This window comes from Mastigoproctus giganteus, chromosome 4 (genome assembly GCF_048544385.1).
Source record: "Mastigoproctus giganteus isolate SK-2022 chromosome 4, ASM4854438v1, whole genome shotgun sequence".
NCBI classification, from domain to species: domain Eukaryota; kingdom Metazoa; phylum Arthropoda; class Arachnida; order Uropygi; family Thelyphonidae; genus Mastigoproctus; species Mastigoproctus giganteus.
Window position 1 is genome coordinate 63619587 of NC_143578.1, and position 24309 is coordinate 63643895.

General features: G+C 38.1%; 1 protein-coding gene across 1 annotated transcript in view; it reads left to right on the forward strand.

The window, feature by feature from the left end:
- LOC150086789 (protein phosphatase 1H-like) overlaps positions 1–24309 on the forward strand; it is a 178691-nt gene that overhangs the window by 127577 nt on the left and 26805 nt on the right. The window contains exons 7-8 of the mRNA XM_090372757.1: positions 10755–10873; positions 17347–17410. Of these exons, the coding sequence (XP_090228883.1) occupies positions 10755–10873; positions 17347–17410 (183 nt within the window). The remainder of the gene's footprint in view (positions 1–10754; positions 10874–17346; positions 17411–24309) is intronic.

Below are 24309 nucleotides of genomic sequence, written 5' to 3' on the forward strand. Positions count from 1 at the left end.
CATATCCTTTTGACGGAAGATCACAGAAGGCATTGAATGGAGCGTGTTGGGAATGGTGGGAGGTGTTTTACCAAGATCATTAATACATGAGCTGGAAGAAAAATGGGATGCTAGCAGGTCAGCTTTATCCTTGGCTGAAGTGACAACAGAACCATCTGGTATAGAGAGAGGTGGGAGCAGAGATGGGCAAAAGTTTCAGCCAATAGCTTTGGCAAGAGACCAGAATGCTCGGCTACCACTAGGGCAAGAAGCAAGTTTTCTACTCTTAGCCTGTTCAAACTCTAGTTTGGACTGATTAATAACTGCTTTACAATTGTTGCGAGCTTTGGTGTAGGCAGAAAATGAAACTGAAGAATTAGAAACAAGCCAATTACGATATGCAACATTCTTCTCTTGAACAGCCTTAGCACATTTATTGGAAAATCAAGGTTTAGATAAAGGACGAGATTTTAAAGTGGAGTATGGGATAAAGGATTCCATTCCTGCAAGAATAATTTCACTGACACAATCTGAGCAAGCGTTGATATCAGAAGTTTTGAAACAGTAATCCGACCATGGAAAAGAAGAAAAGAAGTCTCGCAGGTCATCCCATTTTGCATTCTTGTAATGCCAAACAATACGAGGTTGGGAATAGCCACAAGATAAAGGTTCCATTGGAGAAGAGACAATCACCAAGTTGTGATCTGAAGTGCCTAAAGGACCTCTCACTTCGACCGTGTACTTAGAAGGGTTGTTTGTGAAAAAAAATCAAGCGTATTGGCTGTATGATTAGGATTGTCCAGTATTCTTGTAGTTAAATGAACAATCTGTGGTAGGTCATTAGTAATTGCAAAAGCCTCAGCATGTCGACCTGCTGGGTCGATGTGACTAGAAAACGGAAGTCAGCTGGAGTTGTGAACATTAAAATCACCAAGGGAAATTACCTCACTGTTAGGAAAGTTGGACTGGAGAAAGTCAAGTTGCAAAGAGAGAAAGTCAAAGAACTCCAATTGATTAGTGGAGTTGAGAGAACGGTAGAGACAACAGATGAATTTGACACAATGAGGTAGAGAGATTTTAAGCCAGAGAAGATCAAAGAGAGGAGATTCCAAATTGCCAAGTCTCTGACAGGGAATACCAGAATGGACATATGCACAAGTACCACCTTTGAGGCGAAAGGAATCATACAGCGAATAATTTGGGCATCTGAGATGATCAGTAGTTGAATCAACCGATAACTGAGATTCTGTCAGAAAAGGTACATGGGGTTTGGCAGACTGCAAGTGGAAATGGACATCGTTGAGATTACAATGGAGACCACGTATATTTGTGAAATGAATTAGGAAGTGCTTGGGAGGTTTAGATCTTTTCGCAGATAAGCTTGCTCTATTAGTTTGACAATTCATGGTGTATTCAATAGTAAGAAAAAGTGGGTGGGACATGCTGTATGAAGTAATGAAATTTTTGGATATGGCGCACACGCGGTAAGAATATACCCAGATCCTTGACATAATGTGGCCTCGACAATGCTCCCCGCATACACACTACTCGGACTCCCTCCAGTCACTATCTGGCAGAGTAGAGGTAGCAAGATTATACGCTAGCTGATGTGGAAGCCTCCTAGAGAGTTACCAATAGGTTCGGTCCAGTGTACTAACTAGCGGCCAGCCTGCGAATACCGTTTTAGAGCTGTACCCTCGAAATGTAGGGAAGATCGAATCTCACCATGATGTCCATCATTACCTCAAAAGTCATCAATCATACTGCATGATGGAAGAGATAGGGAAGGGTTGGCCGGAACTTAGCTCTAGAGACTAAACATGGGTTCCACCACTTCAAGCCTCCAATAAGCAAAGTGGTGGTATTTCACCGGTTGATGTGAGAGTCATCTACCACCTAGTACTGCCTGGTAACATAGAGGGGTGGCGTTCCTCCATGTGGTGTGGGCGCCACACCTCGACCCCTGCTTACGTTGGTTCACACCTGGGTGGTCACCCACCATGTACTTGTGCATGGAGGTTATACCCAGGATTACTAACAGTCCCACCATCGTGAAGGTGCAAGCAGAGGATTTGGCTGTCCCAGACCGTCCAGACTTCGCCGAAATTGAGTCCACTTGACTTGAGTGTCACCCGAATATCAGTTCCATCAGCATTTTAGACTCCCAGGTAGCAAGTACAGCTTGTCTGGCATATCTGAGAGAATGTCTGTGACAACCTCAAGGACCATATCATTATTCACGTGTATCCCCATAGCACATGGGGTAGAATGTGTGAAGTTGGCTTTATAGGAGGATAATACCTTAAGTGCTAGATCCCACCTAAGTATAGAAGATATATGTTGTGCTGTTGAATTATGTCTTTCTAGTACAACCTTGGTTTTCCAAGGAGTGATGTATAAACAGGTTCACGGCACATCCATGGGTTCTCCAATCAGCGCCATTGTCACAAATCTGGCTATGGAGGAATTAGAGAAATGGTTTTTGCGAGATTGGAGTTCCCTATGCAAAAGTGGAAACGATATGTTGATGACCCGTTCACTATTGTAAAGAAGGGGAGAGAGGAAGATGTGGTCTCGTTTCTCAATGGTTTCACCTCCCCTCTTTATTAAATTTACCTCAGAGGTAGAAATAGATGGCACCCTCCCATTTCTGGCCCTAATGGTATATAGGGAAGGCCCCAGACTTAGAACCAAGGTTTATAGGAAATCAATCTGTAGGGGCCAGTATACACATTATAGGACGGCACAGACTGCCCAACATAAAAATAGTGTGGCCAGAGCACTTTTGGGTAGGGTGAGGACACATTGCAGCACCTCTGAGGAGGGGGAGAAGGAAATTAGGCAAATTACAACAGATCTTATGAGGTGCGGTTACCCCCAGAGGTTCATTGATAAATACAATAGAGAGGAAGCGCCCAATTGGGTAGTTCTGCCTGTACCGCTTACCACATTATATGTTCCCTACTATCTGGGCCTGTCAGATCGCATTGCGAGGATGCTTCGGGACTTTCAGACACGCTGTGTGCAGCTCCAGAGCCGGAGGTTGTACAGTGTTGTCACAGGTCAAAGATCCCATTACTAGGGATTCTAGTAGTGGGGTCGTATATGAGATCACATGCTCGGATTGTGTGGGAATGTTACGTGGGGGAGACAGGACGGCGTCTCAAGGACCATCTGGGGGAACATTCAAGAGTGATATGGCCCGCAGAGCTCAATAAATCCGCCATTGCCGAGCACTATTGGGAAAAACAAAACCAGATCTCCCCCGACAATGCTGTCATCCTTGACCGGGTGCATAGATTCTGGAACCGCAAGTGGCTGGAAAGTCTGTGGATTGGATCCTCTGGCAACAATAGCATGAACAGAGACAAGGGAGTTAGGCTTCACCCCCTTTTTGAGGCGGTGGTTTTTGCCAGAGATAAACGTTTTAGTTTTCCACGTCCCCAGACCACTTCCGGTTCTGGCACAAGTGAAAGGAATACCGAGTATGCGCCTGGTCATTCACATGTGCCGTGAACTTGGTATTTAAGGATGTGTCGCTTAAGTTTCATTATTGCTGAGGAAGGGACAGACACCTCCGAAAGCTTCAATATTGTTTTTATCGCTTTTAAATTTATATTTTAATGCATTTTAACTTATTTTATCTTATTTTATTTTTGTTGTAAACTAGTTTTTTGTAAATAATCAAAATATTTGTAAATATTATTTTACTGTATTTTGTATCTTTTTAATTTATTTTATTTTACTATTAAATCAGTTTTAAACGGTTGGTGTATCTGTTTAAATTTGTGGTATGAATAATCCCAACCTTGGAGGCCTAAATGGATGTCAGATGAATTAATGAGGCTCGTCGTAGAGAAGAAACATGAATAGAATGCATATAAAGTATCAGGTGACACAGAAGCCTATGGCAGATATAAGCTAGTCTATAATCAAATCAGAAAGGAGGTTAGGTAGGTGAAGGCAGTTTACGAGAAATCTTTGGCAAAGGATGCAAAAAAAAAAAAAACAGCAAAGAGTTCTTTACTTATGTAAACTCTAGTAGGAAAGGGATGAATCAGATTGGCCCACTTAACATAGATGGGTTAACCTTTGATGATCATGATCAGGTAGAAGATAAACTGAATGAGTATTTTTGCATCTACATTTACACATGAGGAGTTATTCAATGAGAGGAATGTCAAAAGTTTATCAAACTCTAACTGGGAGCTAAGTGATTTTGTAATAACTGAGAACAAAGTGGAGGAGAAATTGAAGTTAAACGTAATGGCACCTAGGGTAGACAGGATCTATCCAGTCATATTAAAGGAGGCAACAAAAGAAGTAAACAAACCCTTAGCCATAATTATGAGAGCCTCCTTGGACTCAGGGGAGCTCTCCCAATGGACTGAAGGTGTGCAAATGTATCACCAATTCACAAAGGGGGTTCAAAAGGTGACACAAGTAACTATAGACCTGTTAGTTTAACTTGTGCTTCAGGGAAAATAATGGAATCACTGGTTAAAGAAGCATTGCAGGATTATCTAGACAAGACTGCAGTAATAATTAAGACACATCATGTCTTATCTGACCATATTTGATTGGATACTATGATGTGGTCACAAAGGAACTGAATGCCAAAAATAATTTTGACATCATATACTTGGATTTCAGGAAAGCTTTTGATACTGTTGCAAATGGAAGACTGCTCTACAAATTGGAGAGGTATGGCATTAAGGGTATGTTGCTACAATGGATAAAGGCATGGTAGTGTGGGAGACAACAGAGAGTGGTAATCGATGGACCCTGCTCTTTGTGGTCAAATGTTATTAGTGGAGTTCCCCGGGGTTCGGTGTTGGGCCTTCATCAGTGATATTGATGAAGGCATATCAGGTTTAATGTCCAAGTTCGAAGATGAAACAAAAGTTGGCAGGGTTGGTAAAGACAGTATGCTACTCCAGCTGGATCTAGATAAGTTGGGAAAATGGGCTGAGAAGTGGCAACTGAAGTTTAACATTGACAAATGCAAAGAACTGGATATGGATCGCAATAACCCAAGAGAAACTTATCAACTGTGCGGTACTACACTCAGGGAAGTGGAAAGTGAAAAAGACCTGGGGGTAATTGTGCAGTCAAATATGAAGTTCACTGAGCAATGCAGATGGGCTGCTAGAGCAGGTCATGGAGTCTTGTCAATGATATATAGGAATTTTGCTAGCAGGGACAGAGAGGTGATTAATACCCCTTTATACAAGGCAATGATCAAGCCACACCTAGAGTACTGTGTACAGGTTCATTAGGGCATTTTAGGAAGGATGTAGAGTTGCTAGAACGAATACAAAGAATGGCAACAAGATTGGTGAGGGGAACAAAGGGGTGCTCTTACCAAGAAAGGCTTAAGTTCTGCAACCTGGAGACTAGGCACCTGTGAGGTGATCTGATTGAGGTGTATAAGTCCTTGAATGGGTTGAGCAAACTGAATGCTGATGGGATTCTTCCTCTTACTCAGATTAAGAACGTGAGAGGACAGAGGTTCAAATTGAGAAAAGACAGTTGTAGTATAGATGTGTGGAAATTTGCCTTTAGCCAGCAGGTAGTTGATTGGTGGAACAGACTTCCATCTTTTGTTGTGAAAGTTGACAGCCTAAAAGGCTGAGCTGGACAGGCATTTTAAACCAATGGAGGTGTGAAATGGGAGGGTTTTTTTTTTTTTTTTTTTTTTGCTGATGCTGCATAAGTTTGCTTTCTTGCATCGTATGCCTCTTCTAATGCTAATGCCACTGCACATAGAACTCAAGTGGTGGAGAAATATCTTGAAACTGAAGATATCCAATGACTGCTGTGGCCAGTGTAATCATAGATTTAAATCCTATCAAACATGTAGGATACCTTTGGGTGTTGCATTGCATGCCTACAGCAAACTCCCCTGTCACTTGATGAGCTAAGGTCTGCACTGGTGAGAGAATGGGATTTGTTGCCACAGAATCTTATAGACACCCTTATATCGAGAATGCTTCACTGCTGTCAGGCCTTTTTTAGCTGTTGGTGGAAAATCATATGCTATACTGATTTCATGTGACCATATTTTTTACCATCTTGTATCGAAGTATGCAATGTCACCGTTTTTGATAATTCTTATAGAACCCCTATAAGTGTCCCTTGTGTCTCTGCAAAGTTTCTCACTGTTTCATAATTTCATTGTTATTCTACAGTACAGCAGCATACCGAATTTTGTCCCGCTCCATCGCAAGCTGCATGAGTTTTACCACATTTTCTTTGTGTTCTGTTAATTTTGTTGAGCAGTGCAATTCCATAAGGGCAGGTCGATGCATACACTCATCTACTTCTTCGTATCTCCCTATCCTCAGCCCTCCTCTTCATCTCTAAATATCCACCATCCCCTTTAAATTCATAGTTTTCCTCATCCCTCTTTGGGCATTTTCCTCTCAGCTTTACCCCCGACACAACCTTCATAAATCATTCACCTTGCAATGCATATCCAGTCCAATTTCTTTTCTTTCTAATTATTTCAGTCAAGCAGTCTTTCTCACCCACCATCCCTTCTCAAAACCACTTCATTTCTCACTTTATTAGCCTATTTCTTTTCCATTCTCCTCCTCCTCCTCCTCCCTACTCACCTACTTACATCACAAACTTTCTAACCTTTTAATATCTTCCATTCTCAGTGTCCACACCTCTGCTCTATAAAATACCACACTCTGTATTACTAATCATTTCATTAAACCAATCCTTTAACTCCCATATAATATCTTCTTTGCTTCTTAAAAGCTTTTTTTACCCATTGCTATTCTCGTTCTTATTTCTTTGCTGCTCTTTGCTTATTTCACCATTAGGCTTTCCAAATATCTGTATATCTCATGTGTTCTGCTTTCTCTCTTCCTGTTTCACTGTTTAACTCACACCTTTCCCTTCCCTTTCCACTTTCATAACCTTGGTTTTTCCAATATTTATTCTAATTTCAAACCTATCACAGCTGTTGTTTAGCATATTAGTTAAGCTAATAGACTAAAGAAAAATAACATTGTTATGTAGTTTAGCTGATAATAGTGTAATAATAAGTGAAGATTGCAACTCTTCACTTATTATTACACTGTTACTTTACATATTTAACATGGAATCATCGCCATTAGGATTCAACTGTGGAAGAAAGGAAAACTATAGGATGTAAAATGAACTTATTTTTTTTTTTATCTTAGTCACAGACATGAACTTTTTCATGTTTGTGTAGGTAGTTGAGGTCTTTTAAAATCTGATTCTGTCCACATCTGCATAATCTAGCTGGTAACATTTATATGAATTTTATGTCTCTATTAACTGATGATGTTCTCCATTTGCATATCTTCATCTTTTTCAGCAGAGATAGCCTTTGCATCTTCAAAATGGATAAGAGCTTCTAACATGTCCTTGGTTATCATTAATTTTTGAGGCTGCTATATTAACATTTTTTCAGCTTTATTTTGCATTCTTTGATTTTCAAGTGTGTATATGATTCGAGTAGTAGTAATAGAGGCGTGTGATGCAAGAAAGCAAGCATATGAGTTTATGTAGCATCAGCCAAAAAAAAAATTCACACAACCACTCTCTAAAAGTTTGTCCAGTTCCTACTTCAATTTATTTAAGCTATCAACTTCCACAATGACAGATGAAAGTTTGTTCCAGCAATTAACCACCTGCTGGCTAAAGGCAAATTTCCGCACATCTGTTCTACAATTGCCTTTCCTCAATTTGAATTTATGCCCCTTAAGTTCATAATCTGAGCAAGCAGAAGAATCCCATCAGAATTCAGTGTGCTCAACTCATTCAAGGCCTTATACACCTCAGTCAGATCACCTCGCAGATGCCTGATCTTCAGGCTGCAATTTGCAGAACTTAAGTCTCTCTTGGTAAGAGGACCCTTCATTCCACTCACCAATCTTGTTGCCGTTCTCTGTACATGTTCAAGCAAATCTACATCCTTCGTAAAATGAGGCGTCCAGACCTGTACACAGTACTCAATGCGTGGCCTGACCAATACCTACAAAAATCTCTTTGCTTTGGCAATTTAGAATTTCCGCCGACACAGGTCATCTTCTATACGTTCACAGGATAATCACCTCCTTTTCTCTGCTAGCAAAATTCCTGTATATCACTGACAAAACCCCATGACCTGCTCTTGCAGCCTGTCTGCATTGCTCAAAAAACCTCATATCTGACTGCACAATTATTCCCAGGTCATTTTCATTTTCTAAAACCTAAGTGTAGTACCACAAAGTTGGTACATTCCTCTGGGATTGCTTCTACCCATATGCAGTACTTTGCATTTGTCAATGTTAAACTTCAGTTGCCACTTCTCAACCCATCTGCCCATCAGACCCTGTTGCAATAGCACACTGCCATTACTGTCATTAACAACCCTGCCAACCTTTGTATCATCTGCAAACTTCGACACTAAGCCTGATATACCTTCATCAATATCATTGATAAATATACAAAACAACAGTGAGCCCAACACCGAACCCTGTGTGGACTCCATTAATAACCTTAGTCCATGAAGAGAAGCGTCCATTGATTACCACTCTCTGTCTTCTTCCACTCAACCAGCTTTTATCCATTGTAGCAACTTACCCTTAATACCATTCTGCTCCAATTTGTACAGTAGTCTTCCATGCGAAAGTGTCAAAGGCTTTCCTGAAATCCAAGTATATTTCCAGCGGGTGGTTGGTTGGTGGAATAGACTTCCATCCCTTGTCGTGGAAGTTGATAGCCTAAATAAGTTTAAGGCTCAGCTGGACAGGTATTTCGAACGAACAGAGGGGTGAAGTGGAAGTGGTTATTTTTTATTTATTTATTTATTTATTTTATTTTATTTTATTTTATTATTTTATTATTTTTTTTTTTTTTGGCTATGCTGCATAAGCTTGCTTTCTTGCATCAAATGCCTCTACTAATGCTAATGCTAATATGATATCAAAATTATTTTTTGCATCCAGTTTCTTTGTGACCATATCATAGTATCCAATCAAATTTGTCAGACAAGACTTTCCCTTAACAAACCGATATTGTGTCTGAATTATTGCTGCAGCTTTGTCTAGATGATCCTGCAATGCATCTTTAACCAGTGGCTCCATTAATTTACCCGGAACACAAGTACTCAATGTAAGTACTTAAACTAACTGGTCTGTAATTACTCGTGTCACCCTTCAATCCCCCTTTGTGAATTGGGGATACATTTGCACATCTCCAGTCCATGGGGACTTCACCTGATTCCAAGGATGCTCTATAACGGTTTGTTTAGTTCCTCTGCCATCTCCTTTAATATAACTGGATAGATTCCATTCCACTCCAGGTGCCTTTCTTATGTTCAACTTCAACATCTCTTCCACTTTGCTCTCAGTTAAGTAAATCAACCACATCAGCCTGCTCAACATTATCTAAGCTAGCCTATTTTCCAGTCTTTACTATATTTCTTTGTATATAACCAAGCTATGCTTTTTTCCAATCTTCATTCATATTTGATGGTTTAACTTACATCCATGCTACCTTTCCTTTCATAAGCATTTTGGATCCATTTTTAAAAGAACCATAAGCAAAACCAATAAATGAATCAACTAAGAACAAAGCAAATGAAAATTATGTGTGGAGTACATTCTACTTGTTAAGTGATACTTCACTTTGGTGGTAAATGTTGCAATGATGATTTATTTTTAACGAGCTTGAAGAACTGCTATTTGGTGTTGGGCTTTTTATTATTTCTAGAATTTATTTGTAAAGTGCTAAAACAAGGTGAGGGACATCACAACCTGAATATTAGTGGTTATTTTCAGTGTTGTTAAGCAATAAATACTGTATTTAATTCGCCGCCTCCATAGTCAGGTGGGCAGGAGCAGCAGTGCGTAGCACACGCTTCTTGATTAGACTGGGGTTCGAGCCCGTGACCACCAAATATGGAAGATGCGGAAAGGTCAGGAATGACCACCGCATATCCCCGGAGCAATATGGCCTAAGTTGCTAATGCTCCTAAAAACCAAATAACAACTGTATTTAATTCAATGACCATTGCTAAATTTGGGTTAAATTTAAAGCAGAATTACCAGCACTTTGTGGAAAAGAGGGGAAGACTTTTTTTTTTTTTTTTTTTTGCCTTTTTCAGCCACTTACATGAAACAGCTTTTTTGTTTGTGACATTAATAAATCAAAACAAAGGAATCGATTGGTTGCTAGTCCCACTCTATATCTTGCAGTCACTTTAATTCAGAGGTGGCGCCTCCGTAGCCAGGTGGGCAGGAGCAGCAGTGCGTAGCACATGCTTCTTGATTACACCGGGGTTCGAGCCCGTCACCACCAAATACGGAGAATGTGGAAAGGTCAGGGAATGACCACCATATCCCGGAGCAATATGGCCTTAGTTGCTAATGCTCCTAAAAACCAAACAACAACAACAATCCAGAGGTTCAGGAAATACAATCCTCTGCATTGCTGAGTGAGAAAGGACAACAGTCACATTGAGATATTATGATGCTTTTAAATTTTTTTAAAAATATTACTGCCTTAATTTCATTAAAATATATATTTTTTTATTTTGTTGATTGAAGAATTTTTTTTTATAATTATTTAAAAAAGAAAACATTAATTAATTACAATTATTTTCCTGACTATTGGTCCATGATACATTTTTAATTGAAAAACACTGATCTAGAACAAAGTTTAATATTTTTAGCGTGATTTAATTTGTGTGTTTCTACTTCTACATAAGTTGCCATATCAAGCAAATTATTTACTTGCATAATATTTTTCAGGGTCTGCTACGTCCAGAATTACTTAAAGGAGAATTTACTTATTTAGAATTTATACGACGTCCAATTAGAAAAGATCTGGGAAAGAAATTGCTGTATAGAGATGCATATATGACTGGCTGGTAAGTAACCTGTTATTTTTATTTTTATTTTTTTTGTCCTTGCCTTTTCCCCATTACAGTCGATTCCGGTTATTTGGGACACATCGGGACTAGTACATTTTGGCCCGATTAAGCGGCTGCCCCAATTATCTGAAGTTTCACATAAAAAAAGTTAAAAATACGATGGACCCTTGCTTTACAATTGGTTCACTGTACAATCAAATCACATTACGGTGGAGTCACCATAGTAAAGTACCGTTCACTATATGATATGTAGTAAGCCGGTCATTGTGATCACATTTGTGAATTGAATTTTAATTCTATTAAACAGCTATTCTAATTAGCGAAAATAGGAGGATTATTATCCACAGGATATAAAAGTAAAGATATATTAAGCACAAATTTACTCTTTATTACCTTACCAATTAAAAAATTAAATGATACATGAAAATCGGAATAATTAATATGTACTGTAATATGTACATACTGACTAGTTGACATTTCTGTTCACCGACATTTGTGAGTGGGGGTTAAAGTTTAAAACAGTAAAAAGATAAGCAATCAATAACAAAGAACATGGCACACACAAGTTGCAAGTAACATGATACGCGCAAGTGAGAACGGAGTAACAAGTTACGAAGCTTTAAAAATAGAAATGGAGAGAAGATTCTGAAAATTAATTTTTTTATATGATTGAAGGTCCCATGGAAGTGTAAACACATTTCACCATAATAACCCACATAATTCCAGCTCTGTCAGGAATGTCGCAAATTCAATAAGATCATGTTCACTATCCGTTTATGATAGACTGCACTAACATAAAAGCATAATAAACAGTTGACTGCTAATTGTTTTTATTGTTTTATGGTCTTTAAAAATAGAAATGGAGAGAAGATTCTGAAAATTAATTTTTTTATATGATTGAAGGTTCCATGGAAGTGTAAACACATTTCACCATAATAACCCACATAATTCCAGCTCTGTCAGGAATATCGCAAATTCAATAAGATCATGTTCACTATCCGTTTATGATAGATTGCACTAACATAAAAGCATAATAAACAGTTGACTGCTAATTGTTTTTATTGTTTTATGGTTGTGACCTTCAGAAATCCAACCGAACCATGTGGTACGGTCGGAAACAATTGCAGGGTAATCTCCAGTGTGTGGTCTCCTGCCCTGATTAAACGCCACGATGTCCCAATTAAGCAATCAATCAACCTGGCTATTTTAAGATTTGTCCCAAATAAATGGCTGCCCCGATTAATTGGTGGCCCAAATAACCGGAATCCACTGTATATATATGAGGTCAGCATTTTTTTTTTTTTTTTTTTTTTACTGTTTTGATAAGTAACTTGTTAATAAGGAACCTAATTTCTAGGAGAAGCATTTAAAAGTATTATTCCTCAATTAGATCAATAACTTAATTATTCTCAATGTATTATTATAGTTGTTATAAAACTGTATTAAAGGATAATAGTAAGCAGAAAGGAGGATTATCAGGAATGCGTAGCTGCTAACTTGTGATTTATGATTTTTTTTTTATATCCTCTGCTCAACATTTTAATATTATTTTTCTCCATCTGTTTCACAAAAAAGAGTTAAAGTTCAACTTTTTCGTTAAATTTGGAATATTTTTAAAAATACTGTGAATTTATTTATGAAATTTCATTGTTTTTCATTGGTTAACAAATTGACTGCCAGACGTGCTAATCTTGAGAACCCAAAGAAATCTGCATTATATATAAAAATCTGAGGTACTATCAGGACAACTCTTTTGAAGATTACTGGCTTCTAATTATATTTTTAAATGTATGGTGAATAAACCTATTCAGGTAGTGCTATATGATTAAAAAAGATATTAGCAATTTAGGCAGAACTCTGGACAACACTTTGTCTCTTAAGTTTAACATAGGTCTGAGCCTTAGTATCAGGTACTCAGCACTCAGCCTTCATTTAGAGCAGAAAGTCTCATGATTGAAATTGAATACAAGTAATGGATATGAATTTTGATTTTATTTCAATGACTTTGTAGAAATACTCCTGCAATCCTGTTACGTTGTACTGCACTGAGCAAATGCAGCCCATAGGGGTTAAAGTTAAATATAAGAATTATGTTTTTAAAATGGAAGTTTTACTTCAGTACATCACATTGCTATTCATTTAGACAAAATACATTATTTACAGTTCAGGATATGTTCACCAGTAGAAGCCACCTGCAAGCTAGTAAGCTTTGAAATGCTCAAATTTTTAAATGTATAGTAGATTCATTTGTTCAGGTGAATCTACTGTGCAGTTTAAAAATCATACAAATTGTGTAAACTATACAATTTAAGTATAGAGACTTAGACAGAACTGTAGATAACTCTGTTTGTGTTTAAGTCAAATGTATTCTTACCACATGTATGCCATATCCAAAAATTTCATTACTTCATACAGCATGTCCCATCCACTTTTTCTTACTATTGAATACACCATGAATTGTCAAACTAATAGAGCAAGCTTATCTGCGAAAAGATCTAAACCTCCCAAGGAGTTCCTAATTCATTTCACAAATATACGTGGTCTCAATTCTAATCTCAGCGATGTCCATTTCCACTTGCAGTCTGCCAAACCCCATGTACTTTTTCTGACAGAATCTCAGTTATCGGTTGATTCAACTACTGCTCATCTCAGATGCCAAAATTATTCGCTGTACGATTCCTTTCGCCTCAAAGGTGGTACTTGTGCATATGTCCGTTCTGATATTCCCTGTCAGAGACTTGGCAATTTGGAATCTCCTCTCTTTGATTTTCTCTGGCTTAAAATCTTTCTACCTCATTGTGTCAAATTCATCTGTTGTCTCTACCGTTCTCCCAACTCCACTAATCCCTTGGAGCTCTTTGACTTCCTCTCTTTGCAACTTGACTTTCTCCAGTCCAACTTTCATAACAGTGAGGTAATTTTCCTTGGTGATTTTAATGTTCACAACTCCAGCTGGCTTCCGTTTTCTAGTCACACCGACTCAGCAGGTCGAGATGCTGAGGCTTTTGCAATTACTAATGACCTAGCACAGATTGTTCACTGTTCTTCTGAATTGGCTTCTATAATTCCCGCTCTCTCTTTCAAAACAGTCCGAACACGTGCCGCCACCAGCCAACATCCATTTACTGTCCAACTTCAAACCCACAGAACCAACTTTTCATCCTCCTCATTTATTCATTCAACTGCCGTTTTCTGGAACAACCTTCCTTCATTCGTATTTCCTGAAAATTACAATCTACAGAAGTTCAAGTCCAATGTCAACAAATATCTTCTTTCGTCTTCTCGACCTCCAACCCAAGCACGGTACTAAGTACTATAGGTTCTAATACCTCTCGTGTTTGGGGTTCACATAAAAAAAAAAAAAAACCCAAGCCGGCTAAGGTAAAGAAAGCCAACATGAGAATGACTATAAACATCGGATAACTTACACGGAAAATTAGTTTCCCGACAGCAGACTCTAGCACTGCTCGCTCGGTAAACAGACGATAGGTGTTATCAGTCTGGAGCCGAAATCAAGAAGGATATATTGATTGACAGTTAGGCGTGGCAAAAGATGAAATGGTTGGTGGTGGGTGCGACAGAGGACAAGCTACTGTGTGGTCATTTGTTGGCATTATAATGTGTATTTATGAGTAAAGAACGGTGCATAATAGTTTTGTCATGAACGATAAACAGGTAATAGCAGCGTTATAATTTTCCTTACAAATTTCTTCCATCTTTTAAAGATCAAAGAAATTTGTAAAGAAAATAAAACGTTGGTTCATTTTTTGATGAAAACTAAATAAAAGTTTCGTTCCATTCATATGTTCTTCATTATGTTTTTTTCTCATTATTAAAAGCAGATTTTTGGAGTTCATGAGTGTTTTTACTATATTGTTGATTTAGGTTTGGTTACGAAAAAGGAAAAGGTTTCTTTATTTTTCTTTATATTTCGTAACCTGACCTTTTTTCACCATTAGGGCATATTATTGAACAAGAAAAGAAAAATACAGTCATAAAAAATTTATTTTTTTATGAATGTATTTCTAAATATGACTGTGATTCTAAAGAAAGAGGTTAGGTTACCCCATCTACTTCGGGAGGGGTTCAAGCTCCCATGGGATTCAAGTGGAGGTAACCTGATCTTTTTGCACCATTTTGGAAAGCGTTCATTAGGGCATATGCGAGGGCAAGTTACCATTAGTACTTCTGAGTGCTACTAAACCAATGTTATCATGTATTGTGTTCATGCACCAATCACACATCGTTTGCCACGCTTACCTGTCAATCAATATATCGTTCTCGACTTTGCTCCAGACCGATAACACCTACCATCTGTTTACTGAGCGAGCAGCACTAGTGCCGTATCGGGAAACTAATTTTCCATGTAAGTTATATGACTTTTCTCGTCATTCTCATGTTGGCTTTCTTTACCTTCGCCCCCAAACCTTAGTGCTGAGTACTTGCTATTCTTGTATCTTGCTGTGAGAACACGAAGTCTCTCCATGCTTGAAATCAAATGCAGATAACACATACATTTTGTAGGGTCCATAGTCTAACGAAGGACCCTTATAATCTCACTCAATTGTCAGTCTGTCACAGCATTGTATCTCTGGAACCACTCAACCTATTGACTTGAAATTTTGCATGGGTTTGTACATCATGTGAGCCAACATGACGGCATATTGATTGTTGTTGACAAAAATTTGTCTGAGAAATAAATGGGAGTAAAATGTTGAGGGGGGAACAAAATGTCAACAACCTATAGCTTATTATACACCGTTGGAAAGATCTCAACAAGTAGGTTTAAAATATAATTTTAAAATATTTTTAAAATTAAAAATGGCCGTGCCAGCCAGGAAAATGGGAGTAATTTTCTTGTTCCCCCTCCTCTATTTCTGTCGCTAATGGAGCTAAATATTTTGAAATCTATCATTTACTTTTTGTTAAAATTAAAAAAACAATTTTTTATTGCACTTCGATAGCATGCTTCTTTGTACTAAATAACTCTCCTTTTGGTGACAAAAAGGTTGCAAAATAGTTAGTTAATAATTCTATAAAAGTCATTTATAAATTTTGCGACGAGAAGCATTTTTTAACAATTTTCAAAGCTGGAGTTATCCCAGCAAGGAGGTACTCAGAGAGCCAGTGTTGAGGTGGCATTAGTGGGGAGGTGCCTGCACGGGGTCTTGCACGGCCCTCATCTGCCAGTCGTTACTTCCCCAAGACTTTAATCGCTTCTCCACCCTTGTCATTTACAACAACTGGAAAGACTCAAATAGACAACGTTTTTGTTAGTTCCTCAGTGTTAGGCCAAGCCGCAGTTCTAGAAACTTTTTTCAGTTACCATAAAGCTCTCTATTTGAGATACTACACTAACGGCCATTCGTGACTATGGACCCTTCATCCTGAGTGCCCAGCACTCAGTAAGTTGACCGATTTATTATTTTATTTCAACTACCTTGAAATTTTATTTTATTTCAACTGTTTTGAAATATCTTTGCAGTGCTATAGTTATTGAATTGATAAGAGCAAAGGAAACTTTATATATAACATATTGTCTCCAGTTGTGCTTGGCACTTTATCAGAACACATCATTGTGCTGTATGGTATATCTGCCTGTGAAGAAAACAACACAAGGCCATGTCATCTGGATGCACTGTTGATGTTTAGCAGGCTGGAGGCATTCGTATTATGATTTGGGGACTGTTCTAGTAGCATGCCTGGAGTCCTCTAATCAAGTATGCACATCGTTGTGACGACAGTGTATTCAGACAACTCCAACATCTGTCAACAAGAAAATATGCCATGCCACAAGGCCCAGCATGATAATAACTGGTTTATAGGAATGTGACATTGAATTCTGTTCTTCCATGGCCTCAATTCACTCAGTCTAAAGCCAATTGAGCATATTTGGGACCTGATGGGAAATAAAATTTCATGCTATGACCATCACCTGATGTGTGAGCATTACTGGACACATTGTGCAAAACTGGCACATTATGACCAACATAGTCCATGCATCATTAAAGCCTAACACAACCAACCAACATTGTGAAACTAATGGGTAGCACTATGACAGGACACTCTGCAGTGCCTTATGGAGTCCATACCAGGATGCGTATAAACGATTATGGGTGAAAGGCGTCCCCACGAGGTATTAGGTTTAAAATTTTTAAAATTCAATTTTAAATTTGTTGTAGTTAAATCCAAAAATGTACTTGCCAGTGATCAAGAACTACTCCTCTGTAGTGAACACATTTCTGGACCTCAGCCCATATGCTTGTCATGTTTTAATTATAAAAATATTTTTAACTAGTATAACAAAAATAATTAGCCTACTCCCAGACAAGCACCACAGTTAAAATGTTAATGAATTATATCTCTTTTTTTTTTTTTCTTTTTTTTTTTCTTTTTTTTTTCTCTTAAGTAAGCTTATTTTCATAGATTATTTCTATATAAAGCATCTTTTTTTTTTTTTTATCACATAGGGCATACAAAACTATCACTGTAGATGATCTGAAGTTTCCACTAATATTCGGAGAAGGCAAACGTGTAAGTAGTTTTGTGTTTCACTCTTTAAAACTATACAGACTGCTCAACAAAATTAACAGAACAAAATGTTTTCTATGAGTATTTTATTGCGAACAGTGTCACCGAAGACAAATATTTAATATAATAGGCATTCTGGCATACAAATTCCGAGCATCTAATAAAAATCAATCTGGCACCTTACAGAACAGCACACTATGCAGATTATTCATGCTTATAAAAACACGAGTTGCGACCACATCGCTTCAATCTCGGCTTGCTCGGTTGGGACAGCCACATCTCCGGTACGTGGGATGGCAAGTCATCATCATTTGGATGATTCTTTCAGATGGAAGACCATTGGATGACTTGACGCTGGGCAGTCTCAGATGGTGGTGGCATGTTGGCTTAATGTGTTACACAGTGTTGTCTTGGCACTATGGAAGCAGTTTTAGAAGACAGGAACCATTATAAGCAGTGATATTTTTGTGACAGTACACAATGATAAGGCTTACCGACACCTTTATTAACAGTGTTGGGTGACATTTGCACACAGTACATTTTGAAATTTGAAATATTCAGGATTTTTTTTTTTCACATGTTTACCCATTATTCAAATACATACACTTAAAGTTATAAAACTTTATAACCATTTTTGGAATTTTAAATTACTCTGTCAGACCTCTGTTTAACGAACTTAAAATAGTGTCGGTTGAGCAAAGAAAATTTTCATATAGCGAACAGTGTAAGCCCTCTTCAGGAATTAGGAGAGAGTGGATTTCTTTACAAATGTAGTTACAAATCAACTGTAGTTTTGTGGAAGTGCGTTTTTTTCCGTAAATTTTTCTGTAAATTTTCAATATCTCTATTTACATGGTCACAGTACCTCAATGACTCCCACATTTTGGACAGTTTCAAAAAAAAAAAAAAAATTAAAATTTAAGAACTAGTTCAAAGAAATGATGACAAGAAAAGGCAAATGAGGATAACAAAGGTATTAAACCTTCTAAACATGAAATGTTGGCAGCTTTTGAAACTTCATCATAGCCTGCAGTGTGAAGAAAATGTTCCTAAATATACAAGGTATGTTAAAACAAATGCAGAATTTTTTTTAAATGTTGATGTACAGTAAATACAGTGTACAACAAAAGATAACCAAATATTTTGCAAAATAATTCTTAAGCGTATTAATATTGTGTGCATCATGTTGTATGAAAAAAAATCATATCTTAATTTGTTATGTAATAATAAATTGTTTTGAAATGTTAGAAAATTTATTTAGCATCTTTTACTGCATTCAGATTCTGAATGTTGAATTATTTTTCATTGTTGAAAGGATAATATTTCTTTATAACGAAATTTTTGTTTAACGAATTTTTGAAAGGAACAATCGACTTAGTTATATAGTGGTCCGACTGTAGATTTATTTTATTGGGGATTATCTCACTTTCGCAGGTGTTCTGTTCATCTAAGAAGTACCACTCATTTCGGAAAACTCATGTACCTTTTTCTTGACTCTTCCCCTTTGGAAATGCCATTTCCTGGGGGCTCCTATTGGTTTCCCATTAGTTTTTCTGCAACTTTTGTTAAAATGTAAAAATTTGTTCAACACAACTTTATTTGTGTATTTTCAGTTCAGACCAACTCTGAAATAAGAATAGTACAGTGTCTCATTTATTGTTTAGCAGTATTCTATTAAGAAAAATTTGGATATTCATCATGGCCACTGCAGCAGATGCCTCTGTCTGTTGTCTAAATCTTTGATAATGCATTCTCTCTCTGTGAATTTCATCTTGTTATTTTGCCTGTGCGGTAATGAGATTGTGAGTGAATAACTATTTAAAAAAAAAAAACTATCTTGAACCATAAAGTACAAAATGAAAGAATTACTGGTTTCTTCTCACCTTCCATAGTTAAGAAATTAAAAACAAGTGAAAATGTGAGTGAAGACTTAACTACAGAAACTGTGTCAAGCACTGCTTTTGTTGCTGATGGTATCCACATCCAACAGCAAGGGATGACTGGCCAAGTTGCTGGACTGTTGATCAAATAAATGATTTCTGTGCAAAGTATATTTGGCTAAATTATCAAAATAAGAGACTTGGCTGTGCATTATGTAAACAAATTGGAACTCTTGGAGTGGAAAAGAAGATGGGCATGAAGATTTCTAAGGAAAGGCAAATAACAAAGTTACCTATTTTGGCAAAAGCAGGGAGCAACAGCTACTGTCTTTAAAAAAGAAAATTTGCGATCACAAGGAAACAGTTGGACATAAAACTGCGTGCAGAAGCCGAGAAAGAGCCCCTTGAAAATCTGTGTTTAAAGAGTTTATCGCACGAAAAATTAATAACAGCAAAAATTTTTCACACTGCATATAAGGCGGCCAAAGAAAATCAGTCCTTTCATAATTTTGAATCAGAGATTGACCTACAAGAATTAAATGGGATTGACCTGGGTCATATACTTCATTCAACTAACTCTTGCATTAACATCTTGAACCACATTAGTGATGAAATGAGAAAAAATTTGGCTAATAAAATCGTTATATCGAACAGTAAAATTTCATTGATAATTGACAAATCGACCACGGTGAGTAGGAAATCCGCTTTGATCTAATATACGTTCGAACTTGTATATTAGATAGTGGAATGAGATTTCCCGTAAATTTGATTCTCTGCTCGATTGTCTTCAGTCGTACGGTATGATGGAAAACTATTTAAAAACTCACTTAGTTGGGTCACATGTGATGGTACAGCTGTTATGGTGGGTAGTAAAAGTGGCGTTACGAAACTAATGAAACAAAAATTCCCTTCTTTAATAGTAAAGTGATGAGTCTCCGTTATGTGAGATGGTGAAGCAGGTAAAATACTCAAATGAATTTAGGATGAAATGCTATGAAGTTATGAATTATTGCTGTACAAGTAGGGCAGAGCTTCATTCTGTACATAGCAATGAGCCAACTAGGTTTACTTAGTGCATTGAGAGATCTCATATTGTAGAGGTACTTCATCGTGACACTAATCACCGATTAGAACTATCAGTTGGTGATACTGTGAAATCCATTGCAGGTATCATTAGATTTAAAGCATTTATTGATAAATTTTATGTCATGTACAAAGCATCGCCAAAAAATTCCAGCGAATTGAAGGTGTGCACAAAATCGCTGGATATTGAACTCTTAAAAATTGGCAGAATTTTAAGCACACGGGTGGCATCGAGCTTCCGGTCTGTTTTGGCTGTTTGGAATAACTATGAGGCATTAGTTAATCATTTTCAAGAAGCAAAGAATGACTCGACGGCAGACCAAAAAGAAAGATGTACATATGACGGATTGCAGAAGAAAATTGCGACTACAAACTTTATATTAGACTTAGGTTTAATGTGTGATGCTCTTCAAGAATTGTCAGACTTGAGCATGGACTTGCAGGAACACGATATAGATTTGTATAGGGTGAATAAAAAAATAGTAATTGTTTCACTTCATGGGACAGATTACAGAACTTTGAAACAATCAGTAGAAAGCAGGCTGCTTAATAGTAAAAATGCTGATTTGGTAGCATCGGCCCAAGTACTTGATAGGAAACATTGGCCTGAGGTAAGGATGACATTAGAAAATTATCAATTTGGTTTCATTTAAATGAAAGAGATACAATTCATGGGTTTTAGGAATACCTAATTTAAAAGATTATTTTGGAAGAATTGAAGCATTTAATGAACACTGAGTACGATAATAATTTAATCGAGTGAATGTGAATGAGGATTTTCACAAATGAACCTGATCGTCAGCCCAACCAGAGCTTCGTTGATGACAAAAACAGTTTCTTCACTACGGTTTCTTAAAATTGTAGGCCCGCCGCTGACACACTTCAATCCAGCAAATATGTCAATTCGTGGCTGCTTTGGAAACGTCATTCAGCAATAATTCCTCCATAGCGTGAGCTCTGGAGGAATATCTTGAAAGTGAAGATATCCAGCAAATGCTGTAGCCAACATGATCACCAGATTTAAATCTGATTGAACATGGGTGGGGTGCCTTTGGGCATCGCATTGCACACCAGCTACCAACTCCTCAGTCACTTGGTGAGCTAAGGTCCACCTGGTGGAAGAATGGGACTTGTCAGAATCTTATAGACACAGTTATATTGAGCATGGTTCGGTGCTATCAAGACTGTTTAGCAGTTGGGGAAGGGGGGGATCATGTGCTATACTGATGTCATGTGACATTTTTGGTAATTCTTATACAACCCCTATAAATTCCCCTTATACTAGTCCAAAGTTACTTACTGTCTCCTCATTAAATTATTATTCTATGGAATGCCACCATACCAAATTTTATCCCGCTTCATTGCAAGCTGCATGAGTTACACCAAGTTTTCTGTTAATTTTTTTTTTTTTGTGCAGTGTATTATGGTCAATGTATTTTAATAATAAGTACCCGAAACCAAATGAATACCCTGTAATCCATATTATGTCAGTTGTACATTGTTTCTTACTTAAAAATATGTCTTTTGCATCATCTACGCTGCTTGACAAAATTAACAGAATACGTGGAAAACATGGTGTAACTGGTGCAGCTCGTAACTAAGCAGCAAAAAATTTGGTATGGTGTACCATAGAATAACAATGAATTGAGAAGATAACGAGAAACTCTGGACAAGCATAAGGGACATTTATAGGGATTGTATAAGAATTACCAAAAAAGATTACATGAAATTTTAGTCTTGCATATGATCCCCTCCAACAGCTAAACAGGCCTGACATCAGTGAACCATGCTTCATATAACGGTATTTATAAGATCCTGTGGCAAGAAATCCCATTCTTCCACCAGCGCAGACTTTAGTTCACCAATTGACCAATGAGTTGGCTGTTGGAGTGCAGTGTGATGCCCAAGGTCATTCCACATATATTCGATCGGATTTAAGTCTGCTGATTGTGCTGTACAGCATAGTTTTTGGGTGGTTTCCCACAACAGTGCCATCATGTAGATGTGGTGTAAACAGAACTCTGTAAATGCCGTGTGTGTGTGTGTGTGTGTGTGTGTGTGTGTGTGTGTGTGTGTGTGTGTGTGTGTGTGTGTGTGTGTGTGTGTGTGTGTGTGTGTGTGTGTGTGTGTGTGTGTGTGTGTGTGTGTGTGTGAGATGTTGTTGTTGTTCTGGCTTTCGGCTGCAGGTCCTCTATTCGGATTCTACATTGTTTGCCACCACCACTGAGAGGTAAGCCAGGCAGTCCCATAGTTCTCGATAGTCTCTGACAGAGACCATGTAAAAAAAAAAATAGGTTATAAAGATTGGGTGGCCTAATAGGGAAGTTTTGCCACCCCGATATGGCAAAATGAGAGGAGGAGGATAAAAGTCACAGGGACAAACAAGTGTCTTGATGTGATCACCTGAGGCCTGGTAGCACTCTGAAATCTGTCACTCAGCGAGTGCCAGCAATATCCCACCCATTTAGGGTTAGCATCGAATCCCACTCTCCAGGAGAGCTAGCAATCCCACACTGTTTCGATACTAGCAATAGCAACTCCCACTTCAGTACTAATTGTTTCTGAATCTCAGCAAATCACCTGTCGTCTTCTTTTAAATACTTCCTTGGCAGAAATTCTTGCAATTTCTGAAAAGTTGCTTGGGTGGAGAGAAGATTCTCTTCTCCCCTCAGGATGGAAATTATAAACACAGCCCTGCAATGCAATTGTAAATCAACGTAATATGGACAATCATAAAGTACATGCTTCCAGTTTTTTACAGCTCCACATGCACGTAAATCTGTATCATGTAGTCCCAGTTGGAATAATTTTTCATTGAGGGACCCATGTCTTGTTTATGTATGAAGTTTCCATTCCCATAGAAAACCATGTTCTTATCGACTTATTTAGTAGATATGTAACTTGTGGTATAAAACTCCTTGTTACAACTCCCGTTGAGGAACTGTCCCATCTGGTCTGCCATACATTAATCAGTTCATTCCATTTTTCCTTCTCTGTCTTTAGATTGGCCTCTAAATTGAGCTGTATATTTAGATATATAGTTGGTATCTCCCTTTTAATTCTGTAGCATTATCCTCAGAAAATAATATATACAGGGTGTCTCAAAAATATTGGTACAAACGTTTAGGGGAGGTAGGTAACATCTAAAGGAATGTGAATCGCATAGGAACCCATAACCGGAAACGTCACAAGAAAGTAGTAGCAGAGGCACAAGAAGCAGAAATGACACAAGACAGTAATTAGTGGCAAACATTTATTTGACATAATATTAACAATGGAGTACAAGATGGATGCATTTCATGATGTTACAACAGATGCTCGAAGGTTCCACCATGAGACGCGATGCAAGCGTGACACCAGCGCAGCATGGATTGGTGGACACGGTCGAACACACCTGGAGTTTCTTTGACAGCAGCAGCAGCAGCGCAGACAAGTCTCGCCACGAGATCCATTTCCATCTCCACAGGCGATTCGTACACGATAGATTTGAGGTCCCCCCCCCCACAGAAAGAAATCAAGGCTTGATAAATCAGGTGAGCGTGGGGGCCAGGCAAAGGGTCCGCCATGGCCGATCCATCGACGCCCAAAACGCCTGTTCAAATGGTCACGAACACACCTTCCATAATGGGCAGGTGCCCCGTCAGGTTGAAACCAAATGTTGCGTCTCACGTTTGCTGGAACATCGTCAAGTAACACTGGTAGAACTGGTTCAAGAAAGATCCAATATTTAGCGGAGTTCATGCTGGGTGGTAACAGGTATGGGCCGACTAAGCAGTCACCGACCATATCTACCCACATATTTATTGCAAAGCGATGTTGTGCCGCATGGGGGTGCACACTGTGTGGGTTGTCGTGAGCCCACACATGAGCATTGTGCTGATTGAATAAGCCTTCCCGAGTGAAATAAGCCTCATCTGTGAACAGAACATAGGCTGGAAA